The following is a 26,798-nucleotide window of genomic DNA, read 5'->3' on the forward strand; positions in this document are numbered from 1 at the left end:
CTACCCACAACGCCGAGCACTAGCCCTGGCCCTTTGAATACCACACAAGGCCCCCCTGGATTACTCAGGAAGAAGCCTGGTATGTTTGCTTTGGGAAGGGATATCTGGAGGAGCCGTGGTCAGTATGGCTGCAGCGACGGATTTGGCCTTTTGCTTCTGATGAATCGCAGATAGTACCAGGTAGATGCCTTGAATGAATGATGAAAGATTGCAATGCAAAGATGCCTCTTCACTTACGAGGGTCCCAGCTCCTGAAGGCTTAGCCTGGCGAGCCACTGGCCCATGTCGATGCAGCTCTCGAGCGGCTGTCCTTGCATGATGCCGGCCAAGAGGCCACCGGCAAAGGCGTCGCCGGCGCCGTTTGTGTCGTTGATCTTCTCGGGCTCGATGGCGTGGACGGGGAACTCCTTGACGCTGTCCTCACCCTGAACAGCGACGAGAGTGGGCTCGGTGCCCTGGGTGACGACGGCGGTGCGCTTCCGCTTGTTGTTCTCTTTGGGCAGGTTGGCGAGGTGCTTGGCAATGTCTTTGAGGTCCTTGGAGGGCAGGTCGTGGGACTCGGCGTAGGCGGCCATCTCGGTCTCGTTGCCAATGATGTAGTCCCAGTACGGGGCGCTGGCGTCGACGACCTCCTTGAAGAACTGGGGGATGAAGGGGGCGGAGAGGGAGAGGACGAAGAGCTTGTTGTGCTTGGCAGCCTGCTTGGCGAGCTCCATGATGGCCGGGGGGCAAACTAGCGAGCGGTCAGTGCCCGCACATAGCCAGTTGAGTCACGAGTCGAGAGCACCTACCGGTGAAGTGGAAGCCGCCAATGTAGTAGACGCTCGCGTTCTCGACCAAGCTCCAGATCTCGGGCTTCTTCAGGTGGTCGAGGTCATAGTGGTTTGCGGCACCGAGATCAGTGCACAGGCTTCGGTCATGGCCGGTGATGACGACGCCGCAGCGGCCCGTCTTCTCCTTGGGGTCGACGCGGTACTCGACACGCAGGCCGGCGGCCTTGACGGCATCGTGCAGGATGGCTGAGTACTTGTCGTCGCCGGCGCCGCCGAGGTAAACGACGCTGTTGGGGGGAAGCATGTACTGGGCGCCGCGGGCCGAGTTCTGGGCGGCACCGCCGGCGATGAGCTTGGCGTCGTAGTTGTTGAGGAGGTCCTCGTAGAGGGGGATGTGCTTGTCCTCGGCGAGGATGGCGTCATTGGCCTTGAGGCCGTACTTGTCTAGCAGGGCCTGATCGCCGACGGCTTGGATGTCTGCAACAACCGACAGCCAACGGTGAGCAAGGAGACTGTTGCAGAGCGCGACCCGAGGTTGCTGTGAAGTGCCGCGCAAGCCAAACAACGAGCCCTCTCTTGTTCAAGGACCGGCCGGTCCCGCGCCCGGGGGGGGATGGAGGACAGCATCCAGGACATACCGAGCAGAGGGTTCTCCAGACAAAGGAGGCCATATTCCTTGACAGAAGCCATGATGCGCTAGGATTTTGGCGACGACAGGCACAAAGACAGAATCCAATTCGAGCACTCGAGAAAATTACCAGAGGAAAGCCGAAAGTCGAGTGAGAGGAGAGGGAGGGGTTTGTTGTATTCGGAGGGTTTAAAATTGACGAGGTTGTTGTTGGCGGGGTCCGGTGGATACAAAGGTACACACCCAGTGGCGATATCCTGTCTGCCTTGAGAATGCTTCCAAGGACTCCAAGCATCTGGGGAGAGCTCGCAATCGAAAATGGTCTGAGACCCGTAGAGTCAAAAAGACACACCGCGACTCCTCTTCCTTGAAGATCCTTTGGTTGATCCATTGACAGAATTGGGCTCACGGGTCTTGGATGGGCGGGCGGCTTCCTGGTGCAAACGGAAATGCAACGGGTTTGGCTACGCTACCGTTCAACCTGCTCACCTTATCGGCTTCTCTCGCAATGACGCTGGAGCGAGCTCAGCAGACATGTCTGCTAGTCACAACCTACTGGGCCAATCAACCAAGCCAGGCTTCGACGCAGAAGCCGCACGTCTGGCTATACGAAGCTATCCTCCACGCCAAACTGTCGCTTTGTCACAACAAAGCCGAGCAAGAGCATGAAAAAAATCGCGTGCGCCGAATGTCCAGGTGCTTGCTTCTGAGCTACCGGACTCCTGCTCGCAGCAGTACCATCAATAGATGCAAGCAAGCCACAGTAACACCATCCCAATGAGACCTCCACGAAATCATGCCCCTTAGTCCTTGACCTTTTGAGTACCACGCAGCAGACCCGTCCTTCTCGCGGCAATAAGACCGGCCTTCTGGCCCTGGGCGGCGTATCGGGAAATGGTCGACGCCTTACCAATATGTTGGTGGTTACCCTGTTACGGACGTCAGCATCTGCAGTCTGCTCTCCATGCACGCGAGGGCTACTTACACCACCGTGAGGGTGATCCACGGGGTTCATGGCAACACCACGAGTCTTGGGCCAGCTATTGCGCTTGACGGCAAACTTGTGCTTGGCACGAGAAGCCTCTATACACGAGTTAGAGAATCCACTCCCAAGTTAGTGTCGGCCTCGGCCAAGGGAACCTACTCAGCAGGGGCTTGTCTGTTCGGCCACCACCGGCAACAATGCCGATCATGCCTCGCGCGCCCGAGTGGACGACCTTCTTGGAACCAGAGGGGAGCTTGATGCGCGTCTTGCCCTCGTCGGGGTTGTGGCCGATGACGGTGATGTAGCCACCAGAGGTGCGGCCAAGCGCGCCACGGTCACCAATCTTCTCCTCGACGTTGGAGACGACGGTACCCTCGGGCATCTCCCCCAGCGGCAGGACGTTGCCGACAGTCAGGGCAGCCTTCTTTCCAGCATAGATGAACTGGCCAGTGTACATGCCTTCGTTGGCAATGAACGTCTCGGTGACCTGCTTGAACTTATACGGGTGGCGGAAGACAACCTTGGCGAGAGGCGCACCACGACCTGCGATTCCGTCCACCGTCAGCCCTCGTCCCATTGCGATAGCGTAACAGTCGGCGGCGGCAAACTAACCAGGGTCGTGGATGATATCGCGGACTACACCGCGGACGTAGCCATGACGCTCGGCATAATCGAGGTTGCGGAACTTGGCCGGGGCCTTGTTCAAGCGCGTGTTGGCAGCTGTCGTCTAGGGTCAGCACGGTTACCGCTTCGAGGCGAGGTCGAAGCAGATATCCATCGGGAACTGACTGAAGATGGATCCACGCCCCTTGCGCTGGTTGCGAATGACTCTACCCATGGCGGCTCGTTTGGACTCGATGCAGTCGGTCGAGTGTCTGCTGCAGTGATGGTTGTAAGCGGAAGGTCGCCGAGGGCGCAATGATGGGCATCCTTACCTGGGTTCGGCCGCTTGGTGTTTTGACGAAGAGGCCGGGCAGATGCGAATGCCAACATTTTTTTGTGTGCGGGACCATTGGAGCGGCCGAGGAGCCCTGGCCACGTGATCTCACGGTGGGTCGCGGAAGCGAGTGCGCTGTCCTATCATCCCTAGCTACAGGGTACCTGGTACTTGAGCCAAGGCACACATGTACTGTATGTACCTCGTGCGAAGAATTGATACAGGAAGCGCCCAATTGACTGTCCCCATAATTTTATTCCGATGAGGCTGGGCTCGCCACCACCACCTAACCTGTCTCTCGTCGATATATCCGTACGGGCGCGAACAATCTCTCAACGGCCGTCGAACCGCCACGGACGGCATACTTCCTCATGCCGCGCAGGAGCTTCAACAGTTACCGCGGCACATTGCTCATACCCTGATCCACTCGAGGCACAAACCGGCTCGCACCATTCGCACCGCCCCCTAATTGAGGCCAGACACGACCTGCGTGGTTTTCAAATGCAGCTTTGACATCCGGCACTGTCTTTGCATCCTGCAAGGCACTACAAGGTGCTGAGTGACCGGAGCTCGGCGGACCGAATGCGCGCTGTTTCCGGTGGGGCTCCAGGCCTCAACTCTACTTGGGAAACGAGGCTGTCAGCATCCAAAGCCCTCACGAGACTCGGTCGTGCGACACGTCCTGGTAGAGAATGCCCAAGTGGGCTTGAAAACTGTGAATGATTGTTGGATATCTTCGGTCGCAAAAGATGTTGTCTTGATCCGCAGACGCTCTGTATACCTGAGGCGCCTGCACGCGCAGCCTTCAACCGAGCGGTTGTCTCGCAAACGGTGGTGTAGCAGACAGCTGCGTGGCACCTTGGATGTCGAGTAAGACATGGCAAGAGGAATTGGAGGACCCAGGCAGCCTTGCATGGTCGAATCCTGGCAAGCACTGTCGCTCTACTGCTTCGCTTTTTCAACTGCGCATCTGCTGACAAAAGCCAAGACGAGTTTTCGATTCATCTCTTTTGAGAATGTTGCCGCGAGACTAGGCAAGACTTTGACTTTGTGCAGTCTCGCCAGGGTGGCTGGTGCGGCTACGGCTGTGGACGCTGAAGTTGATCGGTGGTTAAGAGATGCGCGCATTGTTGCGACATCACGTGCATCATCGGGGTTTCCCCGTGTCGCAACAGCATCTACGGCACCGATGGACATAGCAGAGAGCTGTGTCGTGGCCTGGTGATGTCCAGCCGGGGAGAGGCACCCCCCGCCAGATGAGCCACCTCGGTCATGGGCCTCCCTCCCTGCCAAGGGTCCGGGTCTGGGATTCGTGCCTCGTTGGCCTAACCCTTCAACCACACAATGGTGGATGATCTTGCTGCGGGGCCCGGGTAATACAAGTAGGAATGCGAATGGACAAGACGGAGGTCACGGCTCGGCAAAGCAGCTGTTTCATTTCTTGTCTTCTAGCACAAAGTAGCTTGTTGAGGGTCGAGCATGTGCTACTCGAGCTAATAAATAAAGCCCTTGGCCTATCAGATGGGGTACATTTTTGATTTGCGGCTCATCAACGTGGGTTTAGCTAGTGCGTGCACTCAGTTGTCGTCGAGCAACTACCGCAGGTTCGCTTGTCCTTCCTCTTCTCCACATACTACGACGCCTCGCGCTCCAACAAGCCCAACATGGCGCCAGACGACGACTCATCCGATCTCTCGTCCTTGTCGTCTCTGTCGCCCGCGCCCTCGGACAGCGAGCTGGACGGGGACCGCGCCGCCGCGCCGACCCAGGCCAAGCCGGGGCTCCTCAAGTTCTTCCCGAAGCTGTCAGGGCAGCCCGCCCCAGAGCCCTCGCAGCCCCCACGCAAGCGGTCGCCATCACCGCCACACGAGTATGTCCTCGCGGACAATCCAGACATTGCGGTACGTGATTGCCCTCATTTATATGCCGGGCGTGCATCTTTTCCCTTGCCCGGCGCCGCGGGGCGGCTTGTCGCGTTGCGGATCGGTGCGACGCGAGACTTCGCGTGCCCCAACGTCATACCGGGGAAAGCTGCTAACTGTCCTGCAGTTCATCGTCATGTTCCGAAGCCGATTCAGCGACGCCTTTCCGAAAGCCCTGGCACACTTTGGGCCACAAGAGCTGGAGCGAGATGTGGTGGAATCCATTCCCGGCGATCGAGTCGAGCACTTTCTATGTGCGCTGCTCGGCCTACTCCTGAATCGCAAACAGGACGTCAAGTGCGTAATCGAGCGACCCTCGCGACATGTCGCTAATCGTTTCTCTCCCTTTCTCGGGCAACAGGCCAGGCCACTACGGCAGAGCGTTGGAGGACGCGATCGCGTCCCATAAATCCCAGTGGCCATCGGCCTGGAAGACCAAGAACCCGCTGTCAGGCGGCTCCACCTTCAACTCGATGACCCCGAACGAAAGAGTACGTGCGCGACCGCCTTGCTTCGTTGCGATGCCACTAACCTTGTGCCAATAAAAACATAGCTTACCCTACTCCGCACCCTGATTCTCTGGACCATGGCCTCTTCCGAAACCGTCAAAGCCTTGATCAACCAGTCGTACAAGCAGAACCGTCACGAGGACGATCTAAACCAGCCTAGGGCGGTCAAGCCGTGGGGCTCAGACGGTGACAAACGCCGCTATTTCCTGGTCGAGGGCCAGGACGATACGAACTTTCGCGTTTACAGGGAAAGTAACCCCGCTGGGGCTACCCGCACCTGGTGGAGTGTAGCAGGCTCGATCGAGGAGCTCAAGGCTTTGGCAGGGAAACTCGAGACCAAGGATGGCGGTCCCAAGGCCAAGGCGCTGAGCCACAAGATCCTTACAGCCGTTCCGCGTTTCGAGGCCGGTGAGGAGGTAAGCATGACATTGTCACCCTGGCTACAGGTCCATTCTCTCACGGACCGACGGTCTGCGATGACATGACCAGGAGGACTGACAAGGCTGCAGAAACGCAAACGCAGGGACTATCGTCAGATGCGCAAGGAGCAGTTCAAGCGACCCGAACCTGGCTACTCGCTGTACGAAGGCCGCACTCGCGGTAAGCGGATGAAGTATACATACTCGGACGACGAGGATACCTTCTTGTCCGACTCGACGGGAAACAGACGCTCCACTCGTAATACGGCAGCAAACACGCCAGCCGAAACAGGTCCAGTAACCACCTCGAGCGGACGACAGGTCAGAGCCCCTCCTCGACTCAACATGGTGGCCGGAGAAAGCGCGCCCGGGAGCGTCCAGGGTGATGGCTCGGAGTACGACCAAGAGAAATCGCTGGGAGCCTCGGGACGGCCCAGGCGATCTGCCGCTGTCAACCATGCCAACGGGCTGAACGGCACTGGACGACATCGTAACGGCTCTGCCGACACGCACGATGACGACGACGATGACGACGACGGGAGTGAGGCAGGATTCGGAGACGACGAGCACGACGCTGACGCACACATCTCGCAAGAATCTGAGGATGAAGAGGAGTTTGAAGAGGACGAAGTTGACTCGGACGAGAAACCTCGGAGCCTGGTTGTGAAACTCTCTGTGACGCCACCCAGACTCCGGACAGTTCTCGCCCCAGCTAACCGAGTGGACAACACGTCTGCAACGTCGGAGGATCAAGGTCGCAGGGGGAACACCAGAACAGCGGACACAGTGACGGTGGGGACGCCCGAGGCACCCGCCCAGGACTCCATCTCTGTTGTTGACGGGGCGTCAAGGGGAGCCGCCTCATCTTTCCCTGGAGCTGCCGGCGAGCCGACTTCGAACGGGCCAGACAATGCAGAGAAGGCCAGAGAGCAATCGCCTTCGGCGGCAGCCCCTACCTCGCTGGCTTTCCGAGGCAGTCCGGAGCAGGCGTCGGTGCAGCCTAGGCTGCCAAACGGGGACGGTGCCGATGAGAAGTAGAGACTTATTGCTTTGGTCTGGCTGGAGTTGGGGTGTGACAGGTGGCGCATGGTATAATAGAGCCTCAGGTATCATTCGCGGGTATTAACCAAAGGTCAGGGGCCAGGGAGTCAAACAAGAGCACGGCGCAGCGAAACGTGCAGCATCTCGTTCTGCAGATAGGCACGAGACCCTGGTGATGATGGGGCTTCAAGGAGGAGAGGCGCCCGCATTGGGGCACATTGCTTGTTGACCTCGTGGGCGGAGGCTGGGTCGCCTGGAGAGACCATCTTAGTCAATACAACAAGTACCCTCTCGCTCTCGCTCGCCGATAAACAGGACGCGAGTTGAAGCTCAAAACCTGGGTTCTGATATCATGTCCTTTTGCGGGGCACTGTCCAGTTATTTACACCGTACCACCATCTCCTCAGCCTGGCACCTGCAGTATTGCCGTGCAGCCTGGCATTTCGATTCCAATGTTGCCATCCGCACAAGAGGAGATTGTACACCAAGCCCTGTGCCAGGGGCATCACAATCTGCGACATGTCAGGACGAGCAGGTCAGCGAATGGGGGGATGTGCCTCCCACCTGGTCTCTGGCCGTGATGAGCAGCACCTTCCACCAAGCGTCGGCATTGGAGATACTGTGGAGGTAGCTCTGCTCGAAGCGGAGGTCTGGCAGCGGAGGAAGGCTGCGCTTCCGCGGCGTCGGCCGAAGGACACTGTAGGGGATGTCGTCTTGGTCGATGCCGTCGTCGTCGTGATGCAGCGCGTCGTCGGCTTGGCTCAACCTCGTCGACTCCTCGAGGGTCATGGGCTGCTTCTCCTCGGCAGCGGTCGAGGGCGCAATGTCGAGCTTGGGGTCTGGGTCGGTCCTGATGTGGGCGGCCTGGATGGTCGCGGCCACCTCACCCGCGACGGAAGACATGGCTGGCGGGCTAGGGAGTCTGCGGGATCATCCTCGGCCACGGTGCTGTACGGTGGGGCGTTCCAGGAGGATGGGTGAAGGCAGCGTGGGCAGCAAGAGGGTGCACGCGTGTGATGGCCCGCATCCCTCCTCCGCCGCCGATAACCGCCCTAGTACCGAAGTTGTCCCGGCGCCGGCCTACCTAGGTACAGTACATACCTAGGTACCTTACTTAACCTGCCTTGACACCCAGAGTGAGTGAGTGGCTCTTGTCCCGAGTACGGATACTTGCAGGCCGATTACAGCGCTCGTTGTAGGCGCCATGTTTCTGTGCGGTGCGTGTGCTGGTTGTGGGTGCTTACCTTTCTACTCGAAGTATTCTGAGCCTTCTTTTTCGCCGTCCACGTAGAAAACCAAGGCCGGCATGGCATCGGGAAAGTGCCACACGCATCTGGTGCGCTGAATCACACAGTTCTTGGCCCGGCTGATGGTGGACAGCGGCGCGATGACATGTAATTTAGGCACTGTACTGTACTTGTCCGCAGTGCTGTGCCGTGGTCGTGTCAGAGGGATCCACATTGCACAGGGCTGCCTGGAGCAGCCGCAGCGGGTCATCGCCCGTCTCCCAGCTCCCCCAGATAAAAATCTGGCTTCCAGCATCCAACTCGGACCTCGTGTTACCCGCACGCGCCTTCGTCTCCCCCGTCTCGCAAAGAGAGAGATTCCCCCCCTCGAACTGCGACACCACGACAGACAAGCTGCTCCCCAAGGCACCAAGCACCGCCGGCAACATGAGCGACGCTCAGGCAAACGAGGCCGAGAGGAACGTGAGTCCAGCCCCTGTCCCGCTGCTGTTGCACGAAAAATGATTTTCCACCTCGTGCCCCTCATTTGAAGCCCCTCGTTGTGCGCTGCCCCGCGATGCGAGCAGCCACGACGCACGACGGCCATTTGACGACTCCACAAAACAGCGCGACTGACACGTCCTGGTCGGTAGATTGAGATCTGGAAAGTCAAGAAGCTGATCAAGCGCCTCGAGGCTGCCAGGGGAAATGGCACCTCCATGATATCCCTCATCATTCGTGCGTCGCCCTCGCACGAGACCGCCTTGAGCTCCCACACTGACCGCGTCTCTAGCACCCAAGGACCAAGTTTCCCGGGCGGCAAAGATGTTGGCTGAAGAATACGTACGTCGAGACTGGCCCCGATTAGCAGTGCAAGCTAACCTCGTCAAAGGGCACCGCCTCCAACATCAAATCGCGCGTCAATCGACAGTCGGTCCTTTCTGCCATCACGTCCACCCAACAGCGCCTGAAGCTTTACAATAAAGTCCCCCCCAATGGCTTGGTCGTCTACTGTGGTGAAATCCTCACGCAGGAAGGCAAGGAACGGAAAGTCAACATCGACTTCGAGCCCTTCAAGCCCATCAACACCTCCTTGTACCTCTGCGACAACAAGTTCCATACCGAGGCATTGGCGGAATTGCTCGAGTCAGACCAGAAATTCGGCTTCATCATCATGGATGGTAACGGCGCTCTCTTTGGTACCCTCAGCGGCAACACGCGCGATGTTGTCCACAAATTCTCCGTCGATCTGCCAAAGAAGCACGGCCGTGGTGGTCAGTCCGCCTTGCGTTTCGCTCGTCTTCGCGAGGAGAAGCGCCACAACTACGTGCGCAAGGTGGCCGAGCTGGCCGTGCAAAACTTTATCTCCAACGACAAGGTCAACGTGGCCGGCATCATCCTCGCCGGTTCCGCCGACTTCAAAAACGACCTCAACGCCTCCGACATGTTCGACAACCGCCTGCAGTCCAAAGTCATCAAGGTTGTTGACGTCTCGTACGGTGGCGAAAACGGCTTCAACCAGGCCATCGAATTGTCCTCGGAGACTCTCGGAAACGTCAAATTCATCCAGGAAAAGAAGCTCATTGGCAAATACTTTGAGGAGATTAGCCAGGACACCGGCAAGGTATGCTACGGAATCGACGACACTCTCAAGGCGCTCGAGCTTGGCGCCGTCGAGACCCTCATTGTCTTTGAAAATCTCGAAATCACGCGCTGGACCTTGAAGGACAGCAATGGCAGCGAGATCATACTCCACACTACCAAGCAGCAGGAACACGGCAGCCGAGAAAACTTCCTCGATAAGCAGACAGGCCAGGAGATGGAGATTGTCTCCCAAGAGTCATTCCTTGAATGGATTGCTGAGCATTACAAGGACTTTGGCACGGCCCTTGAGTTTGTGTCGGACCGCTCCACCGAGGGCAACCAGTTCGTCAAGGGCTTTGGTGGCATCGGCGGCATCCTTCGCTACAAAGTCAACTTTGAGCAGCTGAATGACCTCGACGACGATGATGACTACTACGACGGTAGGCCCCCCGTTCCCCCACAGGAGCTTCCACAGGCATCATACTAATTCTGTAAAAGATTGACCAGCGGATTCCCTCGTCATCGGCGAGGGAGCTGCTCAAGTTCAACCGTCCGCGCACAACGAGGATGAGAGGAGTCACGACGCGCCGAGGTCGACCGATGCCGCGCCAATGTCGCTTACTCAACGGTGTTTGATGCAAAGGGCTGATTCCCCGCCTCACAAGCAAGGCCATGAGGCGTCGCGGCCAAGCCCCCTTCGCTCAGTGATGACGGCGACTTGAGCCAATGATCGGCGGATATAGAGGTGAGATATCCATGCCGACATGCGCGCGAAACTGTGTCTCACGGGAGGGCTAGGTGGTCTCTACGATTTGTGACGTGAGTGACACGGTAGCGCGGCGGCTTGGGGCGGTGGGCGGTGAACCTTTTTGCCTTGGACTGGATATCATCCGGCTCTGATCCAGGAACAGAGGCCAGTAGCACGGCGTGGCTTTGGTTGCCCCCGGGCTGCTCGGTCGAGCGGTGGACAATCTGGAAGAATTGCAGCCACTCATTTAAATACACGTTTCAAGCTGTGCGTTGCACTGGGGGCCATGAATCTCACCCGCGACCGGTTACGCCTTGATCGGTCGAGTGAACAACTGAGCTCTCCAGACCGTAATTAGGTTTCATCCGGGAAAAGCTCGCGGTCGCTGACAGGATCTGGCATTGACGGAGCATGGTATGTATCCATATCCTGAATGGGCAGCGAGTCTAGAAGAAATATAGCAGTATGTCAGTCACGTTTCCCATCATCTCGACTGTTTCAGCGCCAACTGCTTGCCGCAAGCAAAAACGAGGTTGACCCGATGACTAAGCCCCCCTGGAGGTGGACCGCAGTACGACACCTTCAACGTCCACACTTCCCGCATTGCGGCAAGCCAACTCGTCGCAACTTTCCCTCCTAGAGCACTCTTCTCTCAGCGAACTCGAATGGCCTTGATTGCGCCTGTTCGAGAGTCGCTGGAGAGTCGTAGCTTGTTCCGCAATACCGATCATGTCCAAGGCAGTAGCCGCGGACGCTGCGCGGCGGCCGGCGGACCGCGGCGTCCCCGTCGGCCTCAACGAAGCTGCGCTCGACTCGCCGACGTTCCGCGCCTCCGCGGCTCACTTTGCCGATCAGGTTGACGCCATGGAGAAATGGCTCAACGGCTATGTCTTGTCAACTTCGAAACTGGTTCACGACATGCTCGCGCTCGAGGAAACGGTCAATACATATCTCGTCAAGACCATCCCATCTGCCGCCGACGGCATCATCGAAAACGACTATACCTTTCTCGCCCTCAAACGCGTTGCAGATGGACAACGAGAGTGTTGGATGCAGACCCTGAGCAGCATGAAGAAGTTGGACGGCGTCGTCGTCGAGCCGATCCGATCGTTCCTGGGCGGCGATATGCGCAACTTCAAGGAGACACGGCGAATAATGGAGAATTCGCAAAGAGCATACGACTCGACTCTTGCACGCTATGTCGGCCAGTCCAAGACCAAGGAGGCGTCTGCTCTGCGCGAAGATGCCTTTTCCGTGTGGGAGAACCGAAAGGCCTACATCCAAGCTTCCATGGACTATTGCCAGCTCGCGCCGCAGCTGCGCTACACCATGGACATGCTCCTCGTCAAGGTGTGCGGCGAGATGTGGAAGGAAATGTCGCAATCACGGGATGCATGGACCAGTGCAACGCGCTGGGCTCGCGAAATGGATCGAGTGCGTGGCTGGGCCAAGGAAATGGAACTCACAGAGGCCTTTTTCAAGCGCGAGCTGCAAATGGCAAGGAAGGAGATCGGCGAGACCGCTCTAGAGGAACTGAAACCGTCTCGTGAGCTCGATGATTACGGCACATCAACAGTGCCCTTCTTGGGCTCTCGCGGGCCCCTCAACATGGGTTCCAAAGGCGAGAACGCTCACATATCGGAAAAGCAAGGATGGCTGTTCCTGCGGATGCTGTCTGGCAAACCAGTCAGGTACAACTGGGTCCGCAGATGGTACTACTGCCGGGGTGGCGTCTTTGGCTGGCTCGTCCAGGGACCGCAGGGCGTGTTGCAGGGCGATGAGATCGGTGTCTTGCTGTGCAACGCAAAGCCGGCGGTGGGGGAGGAGAGGCGCTTCTGCTTCGAGGTGAAGACGAAAAACCAGAACATGATGCTGCAGGCCGAGACGCAAAAGGAGCTCATGGAGTGGCTCCAGGTTTTCGAAGTCAACAAGAAGGAGGCCTTTGAGGCAAGCATGGGCCATCTGCCGGGCAGTGCCGACCCAGCCTTTTCGATTTCACCGCCGAGTGCTCCCGAATTCTCTGCCAAGGCCCTAGATAGCCATGTCAGCGCTGCTGATGAGATCGGCCCCGGCTTCGAGCGTTCCGCGACCCTTGCGCCCGGGTCGGACGGCCATCCGGCCTCCAGGCAAAGCTTTGACGTCAACGGCAGCCTCGGCCGGCGATCCTTCACAGCGTTGGGACGAGACTTGGCAATGCGGGAGGACGGCGAGAGTGGACGAGATCACGCCGCGAGGATCATTCAGAAGCTTGACCTTCACCGTAAATCGAATTCGAGCACTGCCATCGATCCTGGTCCTACAGGCGCCCCAAACTCGGCTGGGGGTATCGCGAGCTTGATTTCGGCAAGCCACAGAGTCCTGCCTGTCCACCCCCCTAACATGGCGCCGAATGCCTCGCGGTCGGCAGCAGGCACCATGCCTACCCTCGATAGCGCTTACGGCTCCCTCGCTCCGCTGACACTGGCGAAGCCTCCGGCCTTGACGAACTTGAGCCGCGCTGCCGTTGTTGTCGCGGGTGAGCGTGGTTCCGCTGGCGACAGTCGGAAGCTCCCCACGTCGCTCGTTGCCAACTACTGGGGGAGCAACATCTGGACCGCCATCAAGGGCCCGAAGCAGCCAGGGCTCCCGCGACTCGACGACGACGACGCCATCGGGGTGGTTGTATCTGAGAGCTCACAAACATCCCTGACCCGGGACGCGGAGAAGCAGACTGACATGGCGCTGCCTGCAGATTACCCCATGGAACTAAGGGCCCAGAGTGCGCAGTTCCGGCTTCTGTTCCCAGACGCGCATGCCGGCGAGAAACTGGTGCTGGTGTTCAGAGCGGCCTGGTCAATCTCCATGGAGCGCAATTCATCTTCGGAAGCACTGGCGGGCGATGGCCGCATCTACGTCACGCCAGACAACATGTACTTTTACAGCCAGCAGATGGGTATGGTGTCGGCACATAGTATTCATTTAGACATCATCACCGAGGTGACGAGTGCCGCCGGGAAAGACTGCGACTTCATCTTCCTGCACCTTGGCCAAGGTACGAATGCGACGGGCTACACGCGCATCAGCATCAAGATCTTTCTCGACGATCTTCAACTTCTTCACACCCGTCTCAACCTCTTGGTCGACAACCTCCAAGCAGAAGAACCCATGGACACGAGGGACATCATCTCGGCTCTCGTCAACGTCGAGAGATACGACGACGAAAGGCACAGCCCCAGCGCCGAGAGTTGGGAAGAGGTGTCTCCCAACACACCGGTGGACGACGGGACCCTGACTGGTAGACCCGTGTTCAAGCACCGCCACCAGCGCGAGCACGGAGTGCACGTGCGGCCTTTGAAGCCACAGCAAAGGGGTCCGCCAAAGCTCCATCTCCCTGCCCATCCAGTCGTGTACGAGCCGGAAGGCATGGTGGAGATGGCTGCCGACAGGCACTTTGAGATTAGCGCAAAGGCCTGTTTCCACGTCCTCTTTGGAGACAAGAGCTTCGTCTTTCCCAAGCTTTACTTTGAGCATAGGGCACAGCAAATAGCTCAGGGTCCGTGGCTGCTAGTCGACGAGGGGAAAATGCGCCGGGACTTTAACTTCAAGGTCGACTACAAGGATCTGCTCGGGCGGTCCAAATCGGCCAACGTCAGCGATGACCAGTCAATCGACGTCTACAGCGACCACGTTACGTACGTGGTGACGCACAACAAGACGGCGTGGCACTTGCCGCACTCGCGAAGCTTCAAGCTGGTGACGACGATTGTCATTACACACGTGGCCAAGTCCAAGTGCAAGCTCGCCGTCTACACCGGCATCGAATGGTCCAAGGCGCCGGCCTTTTGGAAGAACCTGGTGGAACGGCAGGCCCTGCGTGACGCGGCCAACGACGCAGAAGAGCTGGCCGAGATGGCGACAGACCAGGTACGGAAGCTGGGGCCCCGGAGGCGTACCAACAGGGCCATCCAGGTTTACGGCCACGTTGGCCAGCAGACGCAAGTGGTGCTGTTCTCGCCGGCTGCGACCGAGTCGAGCAGAAAGCAGGCCGTGAAGCCGCGTACCCTGACGGCCATGGTGCTCGAGACGGCGAGGTCCTTTGCAGAAAGTGCCGTCTCGTCCGTCATCATGTGGATATTTGCCGGCTTGAAGAAGCTGTTTGAAGTAATTTCAGCGCAGCGTGTGATTCTGACGTTGCTCGGCTTCAGCGCCCTGACGAATGTGATGCTGACATCGACCGAGTCGTCGGCTTGGTGGAAAGAGCGAAGGGCGGCAAGATTTATGCAGAGGATGGGCGTGGGACCGAATTTGATGATGAGCAAGGCAATCTATATGGCAGACCTGGACGAGGCCACGGGCACCGTGGGCAGCGGGCTGTCTGCCCCCGTGAACAGCACATGCTTCGGCGCCTATAAAGAGCTGCTGAACGCGACAGACATGGATGCTCCGTGGGAGGATGCCGGGTCGAAGCTGACATGGCCGTCGAGTCGAGCGACGGCGCGGCGACTGCGGCGAACACGGCAGCGACTGGGGTCGTACCGACACGACCTGATGGTGGCCATGCGCGTCGTCAACAGCGTGGAACGAGAGATGCTGCAATCGGAATGGGAGAACTGGCTCATCAACGAGAAGTCGCTGTGCGACGAGCTGGACTCGCTGCTCCAGGGCGACCGAAGCCGAGGCGCCGACGGGACAAGCAGGGAGCCTTCCTCGAGCCAAAGGGTGCTGGGTTCACTGGGCCAAGGGGGCGTGGAGGCGCTCGGAGAGTGGCGGCAAAGCTACTGCGGGAGCTGCCGTAGCGACCTCGACGGCATGCTCGAGGCGAGGATGTCGAGCCGCTTGTGAGAGTATGGGAGCCTTTTCTTTTGTCTGTCTCGTGCCCCCAGTACGTATGACGCGGGCGTGGTGCCATTGATACCATCATCATATATAACCGCAGGATGTCCAATGAGGCATTAGCCGAATACGAAGCATTCCCTGGCCAACCCTCGAAGGTCCCACCAGGGGCGTTTGCTTTTTTCATGACGATAGCCGCGTGCAGAGATTGGTTAGGCTACGGATAGCCGGGTGTGGGCAGAAGAAACATGCTGCGAAACAAGTTCCACGGCATCATTACGCCATGCTGCAGCAGCTCGGCGTCGGCACCGCTGACTAAACCCCGCATCGCTGCCATCCTTGCCGTGACGTCAAAGCTCCCGGCCTACCCTGAAGCATTTCCACTCTTGCCACAATCACCATTGTCGGCCTCGTGGCTCGGGGACCAGGTGAAGTCCTTTGTGCGATCAAAGTAACAGTTGAACCCATCTTCCCCCGATAAGGAAACTACAACAACAAACCTGCCATGGGCGATAACATCCATCACGAGCCGCTCAAAGCACTCGGGCCGGCCGACTGGGCCACGGTGCCCCACGATGACCTCGCCGACTTCCTGCGAGGCGTTTTCGCCCGCGCACAGCTCGTTGTCGACTCGGTCCCTTCGCCTACGCCGACCTGGACCCCTGCCAAAGAAACGGTCCTGGGACGCGCTCGCGCAAAGACGGATCCGGCCCCGGTGCCCGCAGACTTGCACGAGTCGCCGGAGTCGCCACCGCACGACAACAAGGCACGGGTCACCACTTCAGACGCCGTCAACCGGCTGCGCGACGAGTGGAAGGAGGTCAAGGTCAACGCCCGGGACAACCCGCTCGGCATCCGCGTCTACAAGCTCGCCGGCAAGGACGGCCAGGGCTCGTGGTTTGCCCGGCGCAGCGTCCACGACCGCCTCTCCTTTGACCGCTGGAGGAGCGGGCTGGAGAGGGAGTTTCCCGAAACGATGAAGGTCCAGGGATCGCCGGGCAGCGGCAACATTCGCGGCATCGGGGCGGACAAGATGGTCGAGCACCAGGTCGTCGACGACGCAGGCCACCTCAGTGGTTCGTTTGACTCCCCCCTTCCCTCCGTCAATCGACGTGAGCCCTTGGAGGCGACGACGAGGTCATGCACTAACGCTTTGTAGTCTTCCAACTCTCGGCACAATTCCCCGGCCCGACGGCTCCCCGCGACTTCATCACCCTGCTCCTGACTTCCGACTCGTCGACCAACCCGTCAGGCCGTGCGAGCCCCCTACGGCAGTACATGGTCGTCTCTAAGCCGTGCACCCACCCAGAATGCCCCCCGCGGCAGGGCATCATCCGCGGCCGGTACGAGTCCGTCGAGGTTATCCGCGAGATCCCAAGCGAGAGTTTGGCCAGCAAGAGGTCCCTCTCGTATGCCGACCTGACGTCGGAAGATAGTAGAAGGGCCGGCGCCACGAGACTGCCCAGTGAACCCTCAGCAGCGCCCGACGACCTCCCTCGAGCCATTGAGTGGCTCATGGTGACCAGGAGTGATCCGGGCGGCAGCGTCCCGCGCTTCATGATAGACAAGGGAACTCCGCCAGGCATCGTCGGCGACGCCGGAAAGTTCCTCGACTGGGCCGCCTCGGTACCCGCCGAGGGGGACTCTCCCGCTCAACACGATGGCTCAACCGACAATGGGAACGCTGAGGTTCCCGTGGAACATGGCCCGAGTAAAGAGCATGCAGAGCAAGCTGTGGCAAGGACTGCAGGCGACGACCAAGCAGCAAGCCAAGACGAGGGAATCCCCAGCAGCAACGGGCTCTACGGTATCATCACCGGCGCATTCGGAGTCGCCAGCTCGGTGGCCAACGGCCTACGTCAACAGTTCAGCGCCCCCCTTAGCCTCGGGAGCAGCGGCAGCCAGGATAGCCTTGCCGAAGCCCCTCGAGGACCAGAGAACCGGGCCGACGAGTCGGACTCCGACAGCGACGCATCCTCGGCACGCAGTTTCGCTTCGGCCGTGGAAAAGTCTATGACGGGCGACAAGGCCGTCGACAGCACCACGGAAAGCAACTCGGACGAGTCGCGGTCACAGCTCAAACAGCCGGCGGAGAGGGAACTGCAGAAGCTGATTGAGCGGCGGCGGAAGCTTGAGGAAGACTTTTCTAAGACGCAGGAGCGCTTCCAGTCTAAGCGGCAGGACGGCAAAGACAAGGACGCGGCGGCGCTGGCCAAGGCGCGCGAGAAGCACGAGCGGGAGCTGGCCAAGCAAGAGGCCAAGTACAAGCGCGAGACGAAGAAGCTCGAGGAGAAGCGCGAGCAGCAGGAGCGCAAGGCCTCGATGCGTCGGCGCAAGACGTTGGAGAAGGAGGAGAAGTCGCTTTTGTCGGCCGCGCTCGAGGGCGTCAAGGCGGAGCGCGACGTGGCCCTCAAGAAGCTGGAGCTCCTGCAGAACCAGGTCGGCGAGCTCCAGGCGCAGAACACGATGCTGGTGGCCAAGCTGGGTCGTATTGGGGCCGTGAGCAGGGACGAATCGCCGTCGTCGAAGGAGGCCTCCATCAAGAGCCAGCCCAGATTCTAGGCGAATTTGGACCAGCAGGAACTGTAGCAAAGCGACGGGATGGGTTGGATCATCATGTACTACATACGAGCGAAACGGCATTTTGCATGGCGAGGCGGAAAGGGGAAGCGGCGCGATTAGCATGAGGGCGCGCTTTGCGCCGCTGACAGAAGTCCGTTTATATCTGAGCATCTATCGTTTTGTCTTCCCACGCCTGGGTGAGAAGTCTCGACACGTGAGAATCGTGCGACCGCAGGGCCTCCCTGGTGCGCAGCGTCGCCTCGCGGAGTTCGGGACTGGCAAGATCCTTGGCCATCATGGCGACGGAGCCGTGGACGAGGCGGGTGCAGATGGCAAAGACCTGCGGGCTCGAGGCCCAGCCGAGGGGCCCGTCCTCTTGCTCCACCAGCCGGCCCAGCCGGACGATGCCCGCCCTGATCCAGCCATCGAGCCTGCCGAGGATCTCGTCGCCGGCGGCGTCCTCCCACCACAGGCTCTTGAGCACGTGCACCCAGCGCGTCGTCTCGCGGACCTCGTCGACAAAGAGGTTCTGCTCCTCGACGACGAAGAGCGAGTCGTCGAACCGCAAGGCCGCGGCCAGCTCGTCCTCGGCGGGCGCCCACGCGGCCCCGTCCGCGGCCTTGGCTTCGCAATGGCCGACCACGCGGCTCGCGACCTCGGCCCTGAAGCCCGCGCTGCCGCCAAAGTGCTGCGCCAGCCAGTGGAGGAGACGGTTGGCGGCCTCGATGGGCACGAGGGCTTTGCCGATGATACAGGTCACCGCCTTGGAGCCCACGTCGCGCACTTCGTCGTCGTCGTCGTTGAGGGCGTCGTAGAGCGCAAGGAGGGCGGGCAGGTACTCATCCGAGGTGCTGCGCAGCCCAGCGGCAGCGAAGAACGAGTGCAGCGACTCGGCGGCTGCGAACCGGGTGTCAAACGTCTAGGAAGGCTCAGCGTCTGCTTCTCATCTCGATTCTTCGTGTTTTGTTGCCTACCTTGTCATTCAGACCAGCATCACTCATCATGCGCCCCCAGCTTCGCAGATCAACCGCCTGGCCTCCTTGAGATTGGCTCAAGACAGCCATCAAACGTCCACTTGCACCGACGACCGCACTTGAAAGGCCCGGGTTCATGGGTCGTAACGACAGTGCGGTCCACCACTGCAAGAGGGAGCCCGACGAGAGCCTGTCTGACTGCCCGCGCTGCATCAGCTGGTCCATTAGCTCGGCCAAGTTCTGTGTCGCCAGAATCTGCGCATCGGAGAAGCTCGTCCCACGACACACGTCCATGTACAGCGCACTCAACCCGACGAGGATCTCATCTGACGTCGACACCGCATGCAATAGCCTCGGTATCGTTTCCAAAGCGGTTACCAGGCTCTCCGCGTCAACTTCTGGGTCCAGCAGGAGCTCCCGCAAAAGCTCCACGGGGCAAGCGTTGACGGCTGCCGCGTATAAGTGGTGTACGATGGCTGAGTTTCTCAAGAGCACGAATTCGGAATTAGCGGAAGTTGCGGCTTTCAATGGAGACAACGACCCCGAGGTGGCCATTTCGAATGCCCATATTGAGTTGATCACGTCCAGATAAGCTGCTGCGACATTTGGACACCGGAGGAATGTTGAAGGAATCGAATTCTCGGCCAGGAAATTCACTAGGTTGGGGAGATCGGCTGAAAATAGTTAGCAGGGGTCGACGGTTAACTACTATATTGCAAACTTACCTGTAAGATGCTCCGCGGCTACCTCACCCAGTCTCTGAACCAAAAACTTCAGGGTCAAAAGCACACCGTGGACATGATTCAAGCGGTTGCTACTTCGAGCGCCCAGGGCCTCCTGGACCAATTTCTTGGCGATTGGAAACCACCCCTCGTGCAACAGGCATGAGCAGAGTGTTCTGGCCGCAAGCTCGCGAACATGCCAGACCGGGCTCGACATATACACGGCGACATGTACTTGGATCTCGTCGCGCAGTAGCTCAGGGGGACCAGCTCGACGGATAATGTCCAATGCCGGGAAAACCGACTCGGCGGCCGACACGATCGCCGTTGTCTGAGCCAGCATTTGATGTCCTGACATGAGGAGCGTTCTCAGTACAGTCGGAAGATTAGGATACCGGTGGTATGGGATGCGATTGGCTTTGCCATCCCACCCAGCCTCAATCATGGCCTTGCTCTCCTGGGAGCCGAAGAGACAGTCGATGAGGCTGCGGAGCAAGAGCAGACCGCAGTTGCGAATTGCCCAAACCTCGGAGCGGAGGCCGCTTGCAGCCAGTTCCAAGCACTGGGGCAGGTACTCCTCCGACTTGTTTCCCATTGATGTCAGCATGGAATTCTTGAAGATGTCCTTCAGGCAGTTGTATGCATGAACCTGCGGTAGGTTGGAGCCATCCGTCTCCGAGACTCGCGCCTTCTTGCCGGCTATGTCGATGAGTTTCTCCACGACGTGCTGAAAGGAGGGATGCAAAGCATTGGCAGATAGCACCCCGGTCATCATGGATGGTATACCGGCAGACCTTCTCGTGGTGGAGGCTTGAGAGAAGATGCAATCCAATGTCCCCTGGTACCACACATCTAGTAGTGGTTTGTCGTGATCCAAGTGTTTTGCCTGTTGGCAGCACGTCGCAAACGTCGATGCCACTGTTGTAAAGGCCCCTCGATGTCTCAGGTTTGAGAGTTGATCAAAGGTTAGGTTTCCGATCCTTTCGAATACATCGCGAGTAGGGCTCACGAAGCCGCCTCGCGATCGGTTGCGAGCTGTGAGTACGATAGACCGCATGAGATTACTTTTGCCCAAAGTTAGTCGAGGATTCCATTAACATTGGTTTGTCAGTCGAAGGTGCTCACCTGGACTCATGTATTGCTCGAAAACTGAAGCTCAACAGGCTCTTAGTGCCAAGGCCTTCGACTTCCTCAAGCTCTTGAGGTAAATGGCCCTCGGGCGAGTCATCGCAGAGAACTCGCATAACGGCTTTCCACACCCGCTCGCAGCACGAGACAAGGCTGGATTGCAACAACTGGACAGCTTCAAGGTGTGCCTCGGCGAGCTTCAGGTCCGCAGTCACTTTCCAGATATGATTAAGCGAAGCAAAGTCGCCATGCAATGGGGCGTCCAGGACAGCACGACCCAGGTCGCCTTCTGCCATCGAGGTCTTGCGCTCAAGTTCGCTGATCATCTTAGAGAGAAGAGAAATCCGTTGCGCCTCAGAATCCAGTAGTCTGTAGAGCAGCTGTGTCGCTCTCGAAGCCCCGTCGGAATGATCTGCCCTCGATGTCCGACGCGCAAGTTCTTCGGCTCGTTGTGAAACCTCACTGACGGTTTCCGCTATGCGCCTGTCACTCCCATGACCGGCCAGTGTGAGCCGTCGATACCTTTCGTCGGTGTATAATCTTCTTAACGTCGACGCAGCGACGTCTCTCACGTCTTCAAACGGATCCATGAGCAAGTCGAACAGCGCTCGCGCCCACTTGTCGTCAAAAAGATCGAAAAAAAGCTGCTGGTCGTCATCTGTCTCCCAAGTCTTTGAAGAGTCTCCTTCCATGCGCAAGATAAAACCCAGAGCCTTCAAGGAAGCAATGTGTCTTTGATATGAGGCGGTAGGCGTGAGCTCGCTACACAAGAACCCAATGTACCATTCAAGGAATTCTTCATGATACTGGAGACAAGCAACCAGCTGCGCCTCGGGAAGCGAAATCAGATTGGATCGGTATTGGAGCGGGAGAGAGGCGGCAGCGGAGTCCAAATCGACCTTAATGACTTTGCCAGCAAGCTTAGCCTTTAGAGCGTTCGCCCGGGCCCTCGGTATGCTGCGTTTCAAGACATGAATTGCGCCTCGCACTCGTTTGAACATATCCCGCACCTTTCCAGAAACCTCAACTCTGAACTTTGCATCTGAATCAGCGAAGAAGGTACCCAGGTGTTTCTGCAGCAGCTCTAAAGCGGTACTTGAGTATGGTCTGGTCGTCGAGGGAGATGTCACCAGCAAAGAGAGAGCCAAAGACCGTACATCATGAGAAGGATGGGCTAGAACGTTGTCGAGCATCAGCTCGTCGATGGTAATGGATGGGGATTCGTCGCTTTGCCCTCTGTCTCCGTTGAATCCTTGGCCGAGTCAGCCCAGAATGTGACAGCACGGAGCCGGCAACGCTTACTTGGTTCTTCGACCAGGCCAATCTTCTTTCCAGTCTCCAGTGCAGCCAGCTGCAGAAGAGCGGGAGTGTCCAGGTCCAGGCTACAAGCCGTAGAGATTGCCCTTTCTTCACCCATTTTCCCGAGAAACCGCAGCCCCTCATCCCGGTCAGCTTTTAAGAGCGGGAGGAAGATGTAATTCTTGATCGGTTCAAGGAGCGAGGGTTCTTCAGAAGCGAAATCAAGGAGCCATTGATACCATTCGTCCACGCTTGGACTTGGCGGCTGATCCTTGTCCTCTCGCCTCCAACGCTGGTAGACGCTCACGATGAACTTGCCAGCCGTTGGGCAAACGAATTGGAGCCGCATCCAGTTAAAGATGTCGACCGTGAACGACCTCCATACTTCGTTGTCGCTCTGTTGTGTTAGCTCTTTCCGGTGAGACTTGTAACCTGCGTATATGTCGCTCAGGATGAAGACTCCTTTGGTCAAGAATTGGTCGAGACACTTGATGGCTGACTTGGCCACTGGCTTGGCAGAACGCCCAGTCACAATCGAAAAAAGATTGTCAAGGATGCAGCTTTTTGTGCTAGAAGCACTCTCACGGTCTGGGTTTCCCTTGATGGACCGAACAATGAGATCTAGCACGAGCTTCATGGAGCGATGATGGTCCGACTCGTTCCAGTCAACGAAGAAATTGAAGAGCTGAAGAGTGACAGTCTGAGAGAAAGACCAGCTTCGAAGCTCCTCCGAGTTCGCCTTGGACAGTTGCTCCACGAGCCCGCAGAGCCTCACACAGGCCTGGCCCGAGACAGACCTGGGTTGTCCTGCTGCCTTGAGTTGCCGGTCAAAGAGAGTACTTGCATAGCTATCGCTTTCTTAGCGACATATGATGAAGGAGGCCGTGAGCTCGCACCTCTTTTGCAACCCGGATGCTTGCGCCTCAAGCCACTCGAGAGTCTGTGCCGGATTGGCCAGCAGCTCCGCGGGCACTTGGAGAGGATCGCTCTCCATGGTCTGGGTGAGGTTGGGGACAAAGTCTGACGATTTTCCACATAGCCGAATAATGCGTGCTTGTCTTCGAATAATCACCAGTCGCAAGCATGGCCCTCCGTCCAGGAACGATAAGAGACTTTTTGCTGATGAGCCACATGGAGAAGTAAACGGTCAATGGAGGACTCTCGAGCGTCAGGTGCTGAGTCACGTGGGGGAAAATTGCCCTGTTGGCCCATCTTCACCAATCAGAGGGCGGTGAGTCAGGCAGGCCCACAGCGACCGATTTCAAAATTGCCAAAATCCGCGATCCTCCCCTCCCTCTTCACCAACTCACCGTCCTGACCACCATTAGATATCGCCGAATCTATTGGGAGACTGCCAAGATGTCGAAAATCACAGTCGGTACGATGCGAAATACCCTCAACTTCTCGAGCGCTCCCGCGATTGGAACCGTTCCGACGATGTCCATATTCTCGTCGCCTACGCAGACCTGGCTCGGCTGACCCGTCCTCACAGCTAATGTCCGGACGCAAGTCCAGGAGCTCCTGGAGTACTCCAATGAGACCAAGAAGCGCAACTTCCTCGAGACGGTCGAGCTCCAGATCGGCCTGAAGAACTATGATCCCCAGCGTGACAAGCGTTTCTCGGGCACCATCAAGCTGCCGTCAATTCCCCGCCCGAACATGTCCATCTGGTACGGCGATTCTTTACGGCGGGGTGCGACTCTGGCTGACTGGACGCATGCAGCATCTTCGGTGATCAGCACGATCTCGACCGAGCCAAGCACGGTGGTGTCGATTCCATGTCGGCCGACGACTTGAAGAAGCTGAACAAGAACAAGAAGCTCGTCAAGAAGCTGGCCCGCAAGTACGACGCCTTCGTCGCCTCCGAGGCCCTCATCAAGCAGATCCCCCGTATCCTGGGTCCTGGTCTGTCCAAGGGTAAGACGACCTCCTCCGCTGGTTGGCGTATACGAATCTGCCGCTAATCCATCACCGATAGCCGGCAAGTTCCCGACCCCCGTCTCGCACGCCGATGACTTGACTGGCAAGATCAACGAGGTCAAGTCCACCATCAAGTTCCAGCTCAAGAAGGTTCTCTGCATGGGTGTCGCCGTCGGCAACGTGGCCATGGAGACGGAGCAACTCATTGGCAACATCATGCTGGCCATCAACTACCTGGTTTCTCTGCTGAAGAAGGGCTGGCAAAACGTTGGCAGCTTGACCATCAAGGCCAGCATGTCGCCCCCTAAGCGTCTGTATTAAGTTGCACGACGTCTTCTGCGACTTTGTCCTCGACGTTCTCGTTTGGGTGGCTCGAGAGGATTAGCTAGGAATAGAACGTCAACTAGAACTTCAATCTACGAGTGAGGTTGCCAGATCCCGACCCGATCGCTCCAGGATGCCGTGATAGGACATTCGCATTCGGAGTCAGCAGATTCGGGATTGGGAAGGAATACCAAGATTTATTTCTACAGCTTTATGCCGCTAGCAGCTCTTGGTGACCCTCCAGGCAATCAGACCCCTTCTCCCAACGACCCTGGAAATCGTATTCCAGATTCCATCGTCTTCAAAGTCCAAGTCATCCAGGTTCAGATGCTGCCGATACCGCCATACCTCGCGGAACCTCAGTCCTTGCAGCCCTTTATTGGGCAGGTATGGATCCAGCCAGGTAGCCGAAGCAGGCGCTATAAGGTAAGTGCCGTTCTTCTCCTTTCGGTACTCTTGACTACGTCGGTCGGCGGGGGTGTCACAGGTAGCAAGCTCCGTCAGCTGCTCGAGTAGCGCCTCGCCCTTGATGCCCATGACGTCCCTTGTTTGCAAGACTTCGTTCTTGCCGTTCAGGAGCCAGATGGGAGGCGTGTACGTCTTCCACCAGATTGCCTGGGTGGCATCGGGCTGGCTGCTCATGAAGACCTGGCCGGGGACGACGCCTCCTTGATGGTAGATGCCCATGAGGACACCCAAAAAAAGGTTGAAGATAACCCAGGCAACAGCCCAAATTCGCAGAACCGTGCTATTTTTTGGGAGCTGAACCGAAGAAAGAATCAACGGCACCGTCGGTAAGAGGAAGCGGGCTTCTTGGTGCTGAAACAAGGATAGTACGACTAGCCCCGAGATGGCGGAGTAGAGTCTGATGGAGAGGTGAGGTTGGGTCAAGAGCAAGACGGTTGCGGGGCCTAGTAGCTGGGGAATGTTCCCCAGAAGGTGCTGGTACCAGGGATGCAGGCCATGTTGAGCAAGGTTTTCGGTCGCGGAGTTGTAATGGAAGTTGTTTAAGGGGGTGATGACTGGCTGTGCGATGAGACGTGCCCAGGTTAAGGGCCCCGAGGTGTAGAAGGCGGTATCGAGCGCAATGGCAACGGTAGTGGTAACAAGCGCAGCAGAAACGAGGACTGCAAAAGACAAAGGACTGTGTGAATCAGCGACTCCGTTGCGTTGCATGAGCTCGAAGGAGGCAGCATACTTATTCAAGAAATGGGGTATCAGGCGAAGGCTAGGAATTAACAAGAAGGCGGGGAACGTGATGCGGTTGAAGAGGCCAAAGACGGCCACGATTCCGAGCACGGTGGAAGCCAAAAGGGACGATTGTTGCTGGGCAAGACCTTGTCAGCACAGGGACGACCCAGTTGAAGAAGGGATATGGCCATGCATACCCGAGAATCCACGATGCGCTGGATGAGAACCAAGCTCCACGCCACCACCAAAGTTTCGACAGAGTTGGAAAACGTGTGCGTCTGGTACGTCCATGTGGCGTATGACGAGGCGACGAGTAGGACGGCGACGCGCCGGTGCCGGGGCGAGGGTATCAATTCGTGGAGCGCCCAGTCCTCAAGGACGAAGCTGATGAGGAACATGAGGACGCGGAGCGTCCAGAAGACGGCGATTGGTGGGATTTCGCCATCCTGGCCATTACCGATCCAGAGCCATCGAAGCAGCAGCATGGGTAGGCCGTAGACGGGCCATAGCGGGAAAACGCTTCGGATCGGGTGGTCGCTTGTGAATTCCCAAGTGCGCCGGATCGGATAGCTGAATATTTGGCCTGGGGTTCGCAAGTCTCAGTCAGCCAAAAAGACGGCGGCAAAAAAAAAAGGCAAAATTTACTATAAAGGAGCAGGGCGACATTTTTGATTCGTTGACGACGTCGGCGCAGAGCTCAGGCAGCGGAGAGAGAGCAACTTTTGGGGAGCACAAGCGGGCAGAGAGAAAGAGAGGAGAGCGGGGAGGCGTACCAGCGATGACCTCGGGCCCTTGAAAGTTCTCGTCGGGATGTAGGTAGCTGGGCGACAAGGCAAACCACAGCCGGATGAGGGCGAGGAGCAGATAGGTGCGCCGCCACATGGTTCAAGCGGCTGGACTCGAGGCCAGAGAAGGCACAACAGGCAACGGATGTCGAGAGAGGAGAGAAAAAGACATGGGCGACGAGGGCGAAGAATGCGCGGGCCTGGAAAAAGCAATGTCGTCGAGGAAAGGAGAAGTGCGCAAGGCGACGGGGCCTAGCGGGCCCCCAAGCGGGAGCAGAGAGGCGGACGAGGCGTGTCAAGACGAAGCAA

At 58.1% G+C, this 26,798-nt stretch overlaps 10 protein-coding genes across 10 annotated transcripts; 5 read left to right on the forward strand and 5 right to left on the reverse strand.

Annotated features, from left to right (window-relative positions):
* Positions 1 to 64: 64 nt before the first annotated feature.
* On the reverse strand, positions 65 to 1,463 carry HRG_05576 (pfkB family carbohydrate kinase domain-containing protein; the record flags this gene model as incomplete). Its single annotated transcript, XM_044864047.1, has 4 exons — positions 65 to 104; positions 238 to 733; positions 792 to 1,250; positions 1,412 to 1,463. The coding sequence occupies 4 exons, from the start codon at positions 1,461 to 1,463 to the stop codon at positions 65 to 67; spliced, it is 1,047 nt and encodes a 348-aa protein (XP_044720579.1).
* A 741-nt stretch (positions 1,464 to 2,204) lies between these two features.
* Positions 2,205 to 3,224, reverse strand: HRG_05577 (ribosomal proteins l2, RNA binding domain-containing protein; the record flags this gene model as incomplete). Its single annotated transcript, XM_044864048.1, has 5 exons — positions 2,205 to 2,330; positions 2,387 to 2,484; positions 2,546 to 2,929; positions 2,999 to 3,106; positions 3,176 to 3,224. The coding sequence occupies 5 exons, from the start codon at positions 3,222 to 3,224 to the stop codon at positions 2,205 to 2,207; spliced, it is 765 nt and encodes a 254-aa protein (XP_044720580.1).
* Positions 3,225 to 4,987: 1,763 nt separating this feature from the next.
* On the forward strand, positions 4,988 to 7,211 carry HRG_05578 (uncharacterized protein; the record flags this gene model as incomplete). The annotated part of the gene is made up of 6 exons (XM_044864049.1): positions 4,988 to 5,224; positions 5,373 to 5,542; positions 5,607 to 5,736; positions 5,799 to 6,170; positions 6,264 to 6,714; positions 6,769 to 7,211. 6 exons carry the CDS (start codon positions 4,988 to 4,990, stop codon positions 7,209 to 7,211), a joined length of 1,803 nt encoding a protein of 600 aa, XP_044720581.1.
* A 353-nt stretch (positions 7,212 to 7,564) lies between these two features.
* HRG_05579 (uncharacterized protein) lies at positions 7,565 to 8,117 on the reverse strand (the record flags this gene model as incomplete). The annotated part of the gene is made up of 2 exons (XM_044864050.1): positions 7,565 to 7,726; positions 7,779 to 8,117. 2 exons carry the CDS (start codon positions 8,115 to 8,117, stop codon positions 7,565 to 7,567), a joined length of 501 nt encoding a protein of 166 aa, XP_044720582.1.
* Positions 8,118 to 8,887: 770 nt separating this feature from the next.
* HRG_05580 (eRF1 domain 2 domain-containing protein) lies at positions 8,888 to 10,746 on the forward strand (the record flags this gene model as incomplete). Its single annotated transcript, XM_044864051.1, has 5 exons — positions 8,888 to 8,923; positions 9,094 to 9,178; positions 9,234 to 9,283; positions 9,333 to 10,464; positions 10,532 to 10,746. The coding sequence occupies 5 exons, from the start codon at positions 8,888 to 8,890 to the stop codon at positions 10,744 to 10,746; spliced, it is 1,518 nt and encodes a 505-aa protein (XP_044720583.1).
* A 755-nt stretch (positions 10,747 to 11,501) lies between these two features.
* On the forward strand, positions 11,502 to 15,593 carry HRG_05581 (BAR domain of APPL family domain-containing protein; the record flags this gene model as incomplete). The annotated part of the gene is made up of 1 exon (XM_044864052.1): positions 11,502 to 15,593. The coding sequence occupies one exon, from the start codon at positions 11,502 to 11,504 to the stop codon at positions 15,591 to 15,593; it is 4,092 nt and encodes a 1,363-aa protein (XP_044720584.1).
* A 496-nt stretch (positions 15,594 to 16,089) lies between these two features.
* On the forward strand, positions 16,090 to 18,146 carry HRG_05582 (uncharacterized protein; the record flags this gene model as incomplete). Its single annotated transcript, XM_044864053.1, has 3 exons — positions 16,090 to 16,299; positions 16,351 to 16,660; positions 16,744 to 18,146. 3 exons carry the CDS (start codon positions 16,090 to 16,092, stop codon positions 18,144 to 18,146), a joined length of 1,923 nt encoding a protein of 640 aa, XP_044720585.1.
* Positions 18,147 to 18,303: 157 nt separating this feature from the next.
* On the reverse strand, positions 18,304 to 23,263 carry HRG_05583 (putative death-receptor fusion protein; the record flags this gene model as incomplete). The annotated part of the gene is made up of 9 exons (XM_044864054.1): positions 18,304 to 19,065; positions 19,121 to 19,794; positions 19,846 to 20,680; positions 20,852 to 20,906; positions 20,968 to 21,776; positions 21,870 to 22,012; positions 22,273 to 22,776; positions 22,855 to 23,117; positions 23,166 to 23,263. 9 exons carry the CDS (start codon positions 23,261 to 23,263, stop codon positions 18,304 to 18,306), a joined length of 4,143 nt encoding a protein of 1,380 aa, XP_044720586.1.
* A 365-nt stretch (positions 23,264 to 23,628) lies between these two features.
* HRG_05584 (ribosomal protein l1p/L10e family domain-containing protein) lies at positions 23,629 to 24,510 on the forward strand (the record flags this gene model as incomplete). Its single annotated transcript, XM_044864055.1, has 4 exons — positions 23,629 to 23,647; positions 23,762 to 23,939; positions 23,993 to 24,186; positions 24,248 to 24,510. 4 exons carry the CDS (start codon positions 23,629 to 23,631, stop codon positions 24,508 to 24,510), a joined length of 654 nt encoding a protein of 217 aa, XP_044720587.1.
* A 222-nt stretch (positions 24,511 to 24,732) lies between these two features.
* Positions 24,733 to 26,586, reverse strand: HRG_05585 (alg9-like mannosyltransferase family domain-containing protein; the record flags this gene model as incomplete). The annotated part of the gene is made up of 4 exons (XM_044864056.1): positions 24,733 to 25,657; positions 25,712 to 25,839; positions 25,902 to 26,287; positions 26,478 to 26,586. 4 exons carry the CDS (start codon positions 26,584 to 26,586, stop codon positions 24,733 to 24,735), a joined length of 1,548 nt encoding a protein of 515 aa, XP_044720588.1.
* Between the last annotated feature and the right edge of the window lie 212 nt (positions 26,587 to 26,798).

Source organism: Hirsutella rhossiliensis (assembly GCF_020360975.1).
Source record: "Hirsutella rhossiliensis strain HR02 chromosome Unknown scaffold00005, whole genome shotgun sequence".
Taxonomy (NCBI): Eukaryota; Fungi; Ascomycota; class Sordariomycetes; order Hypocreales; family Ophiocordycipitaceae; genus Hirsutella; species Hirsutella rhossiliensis.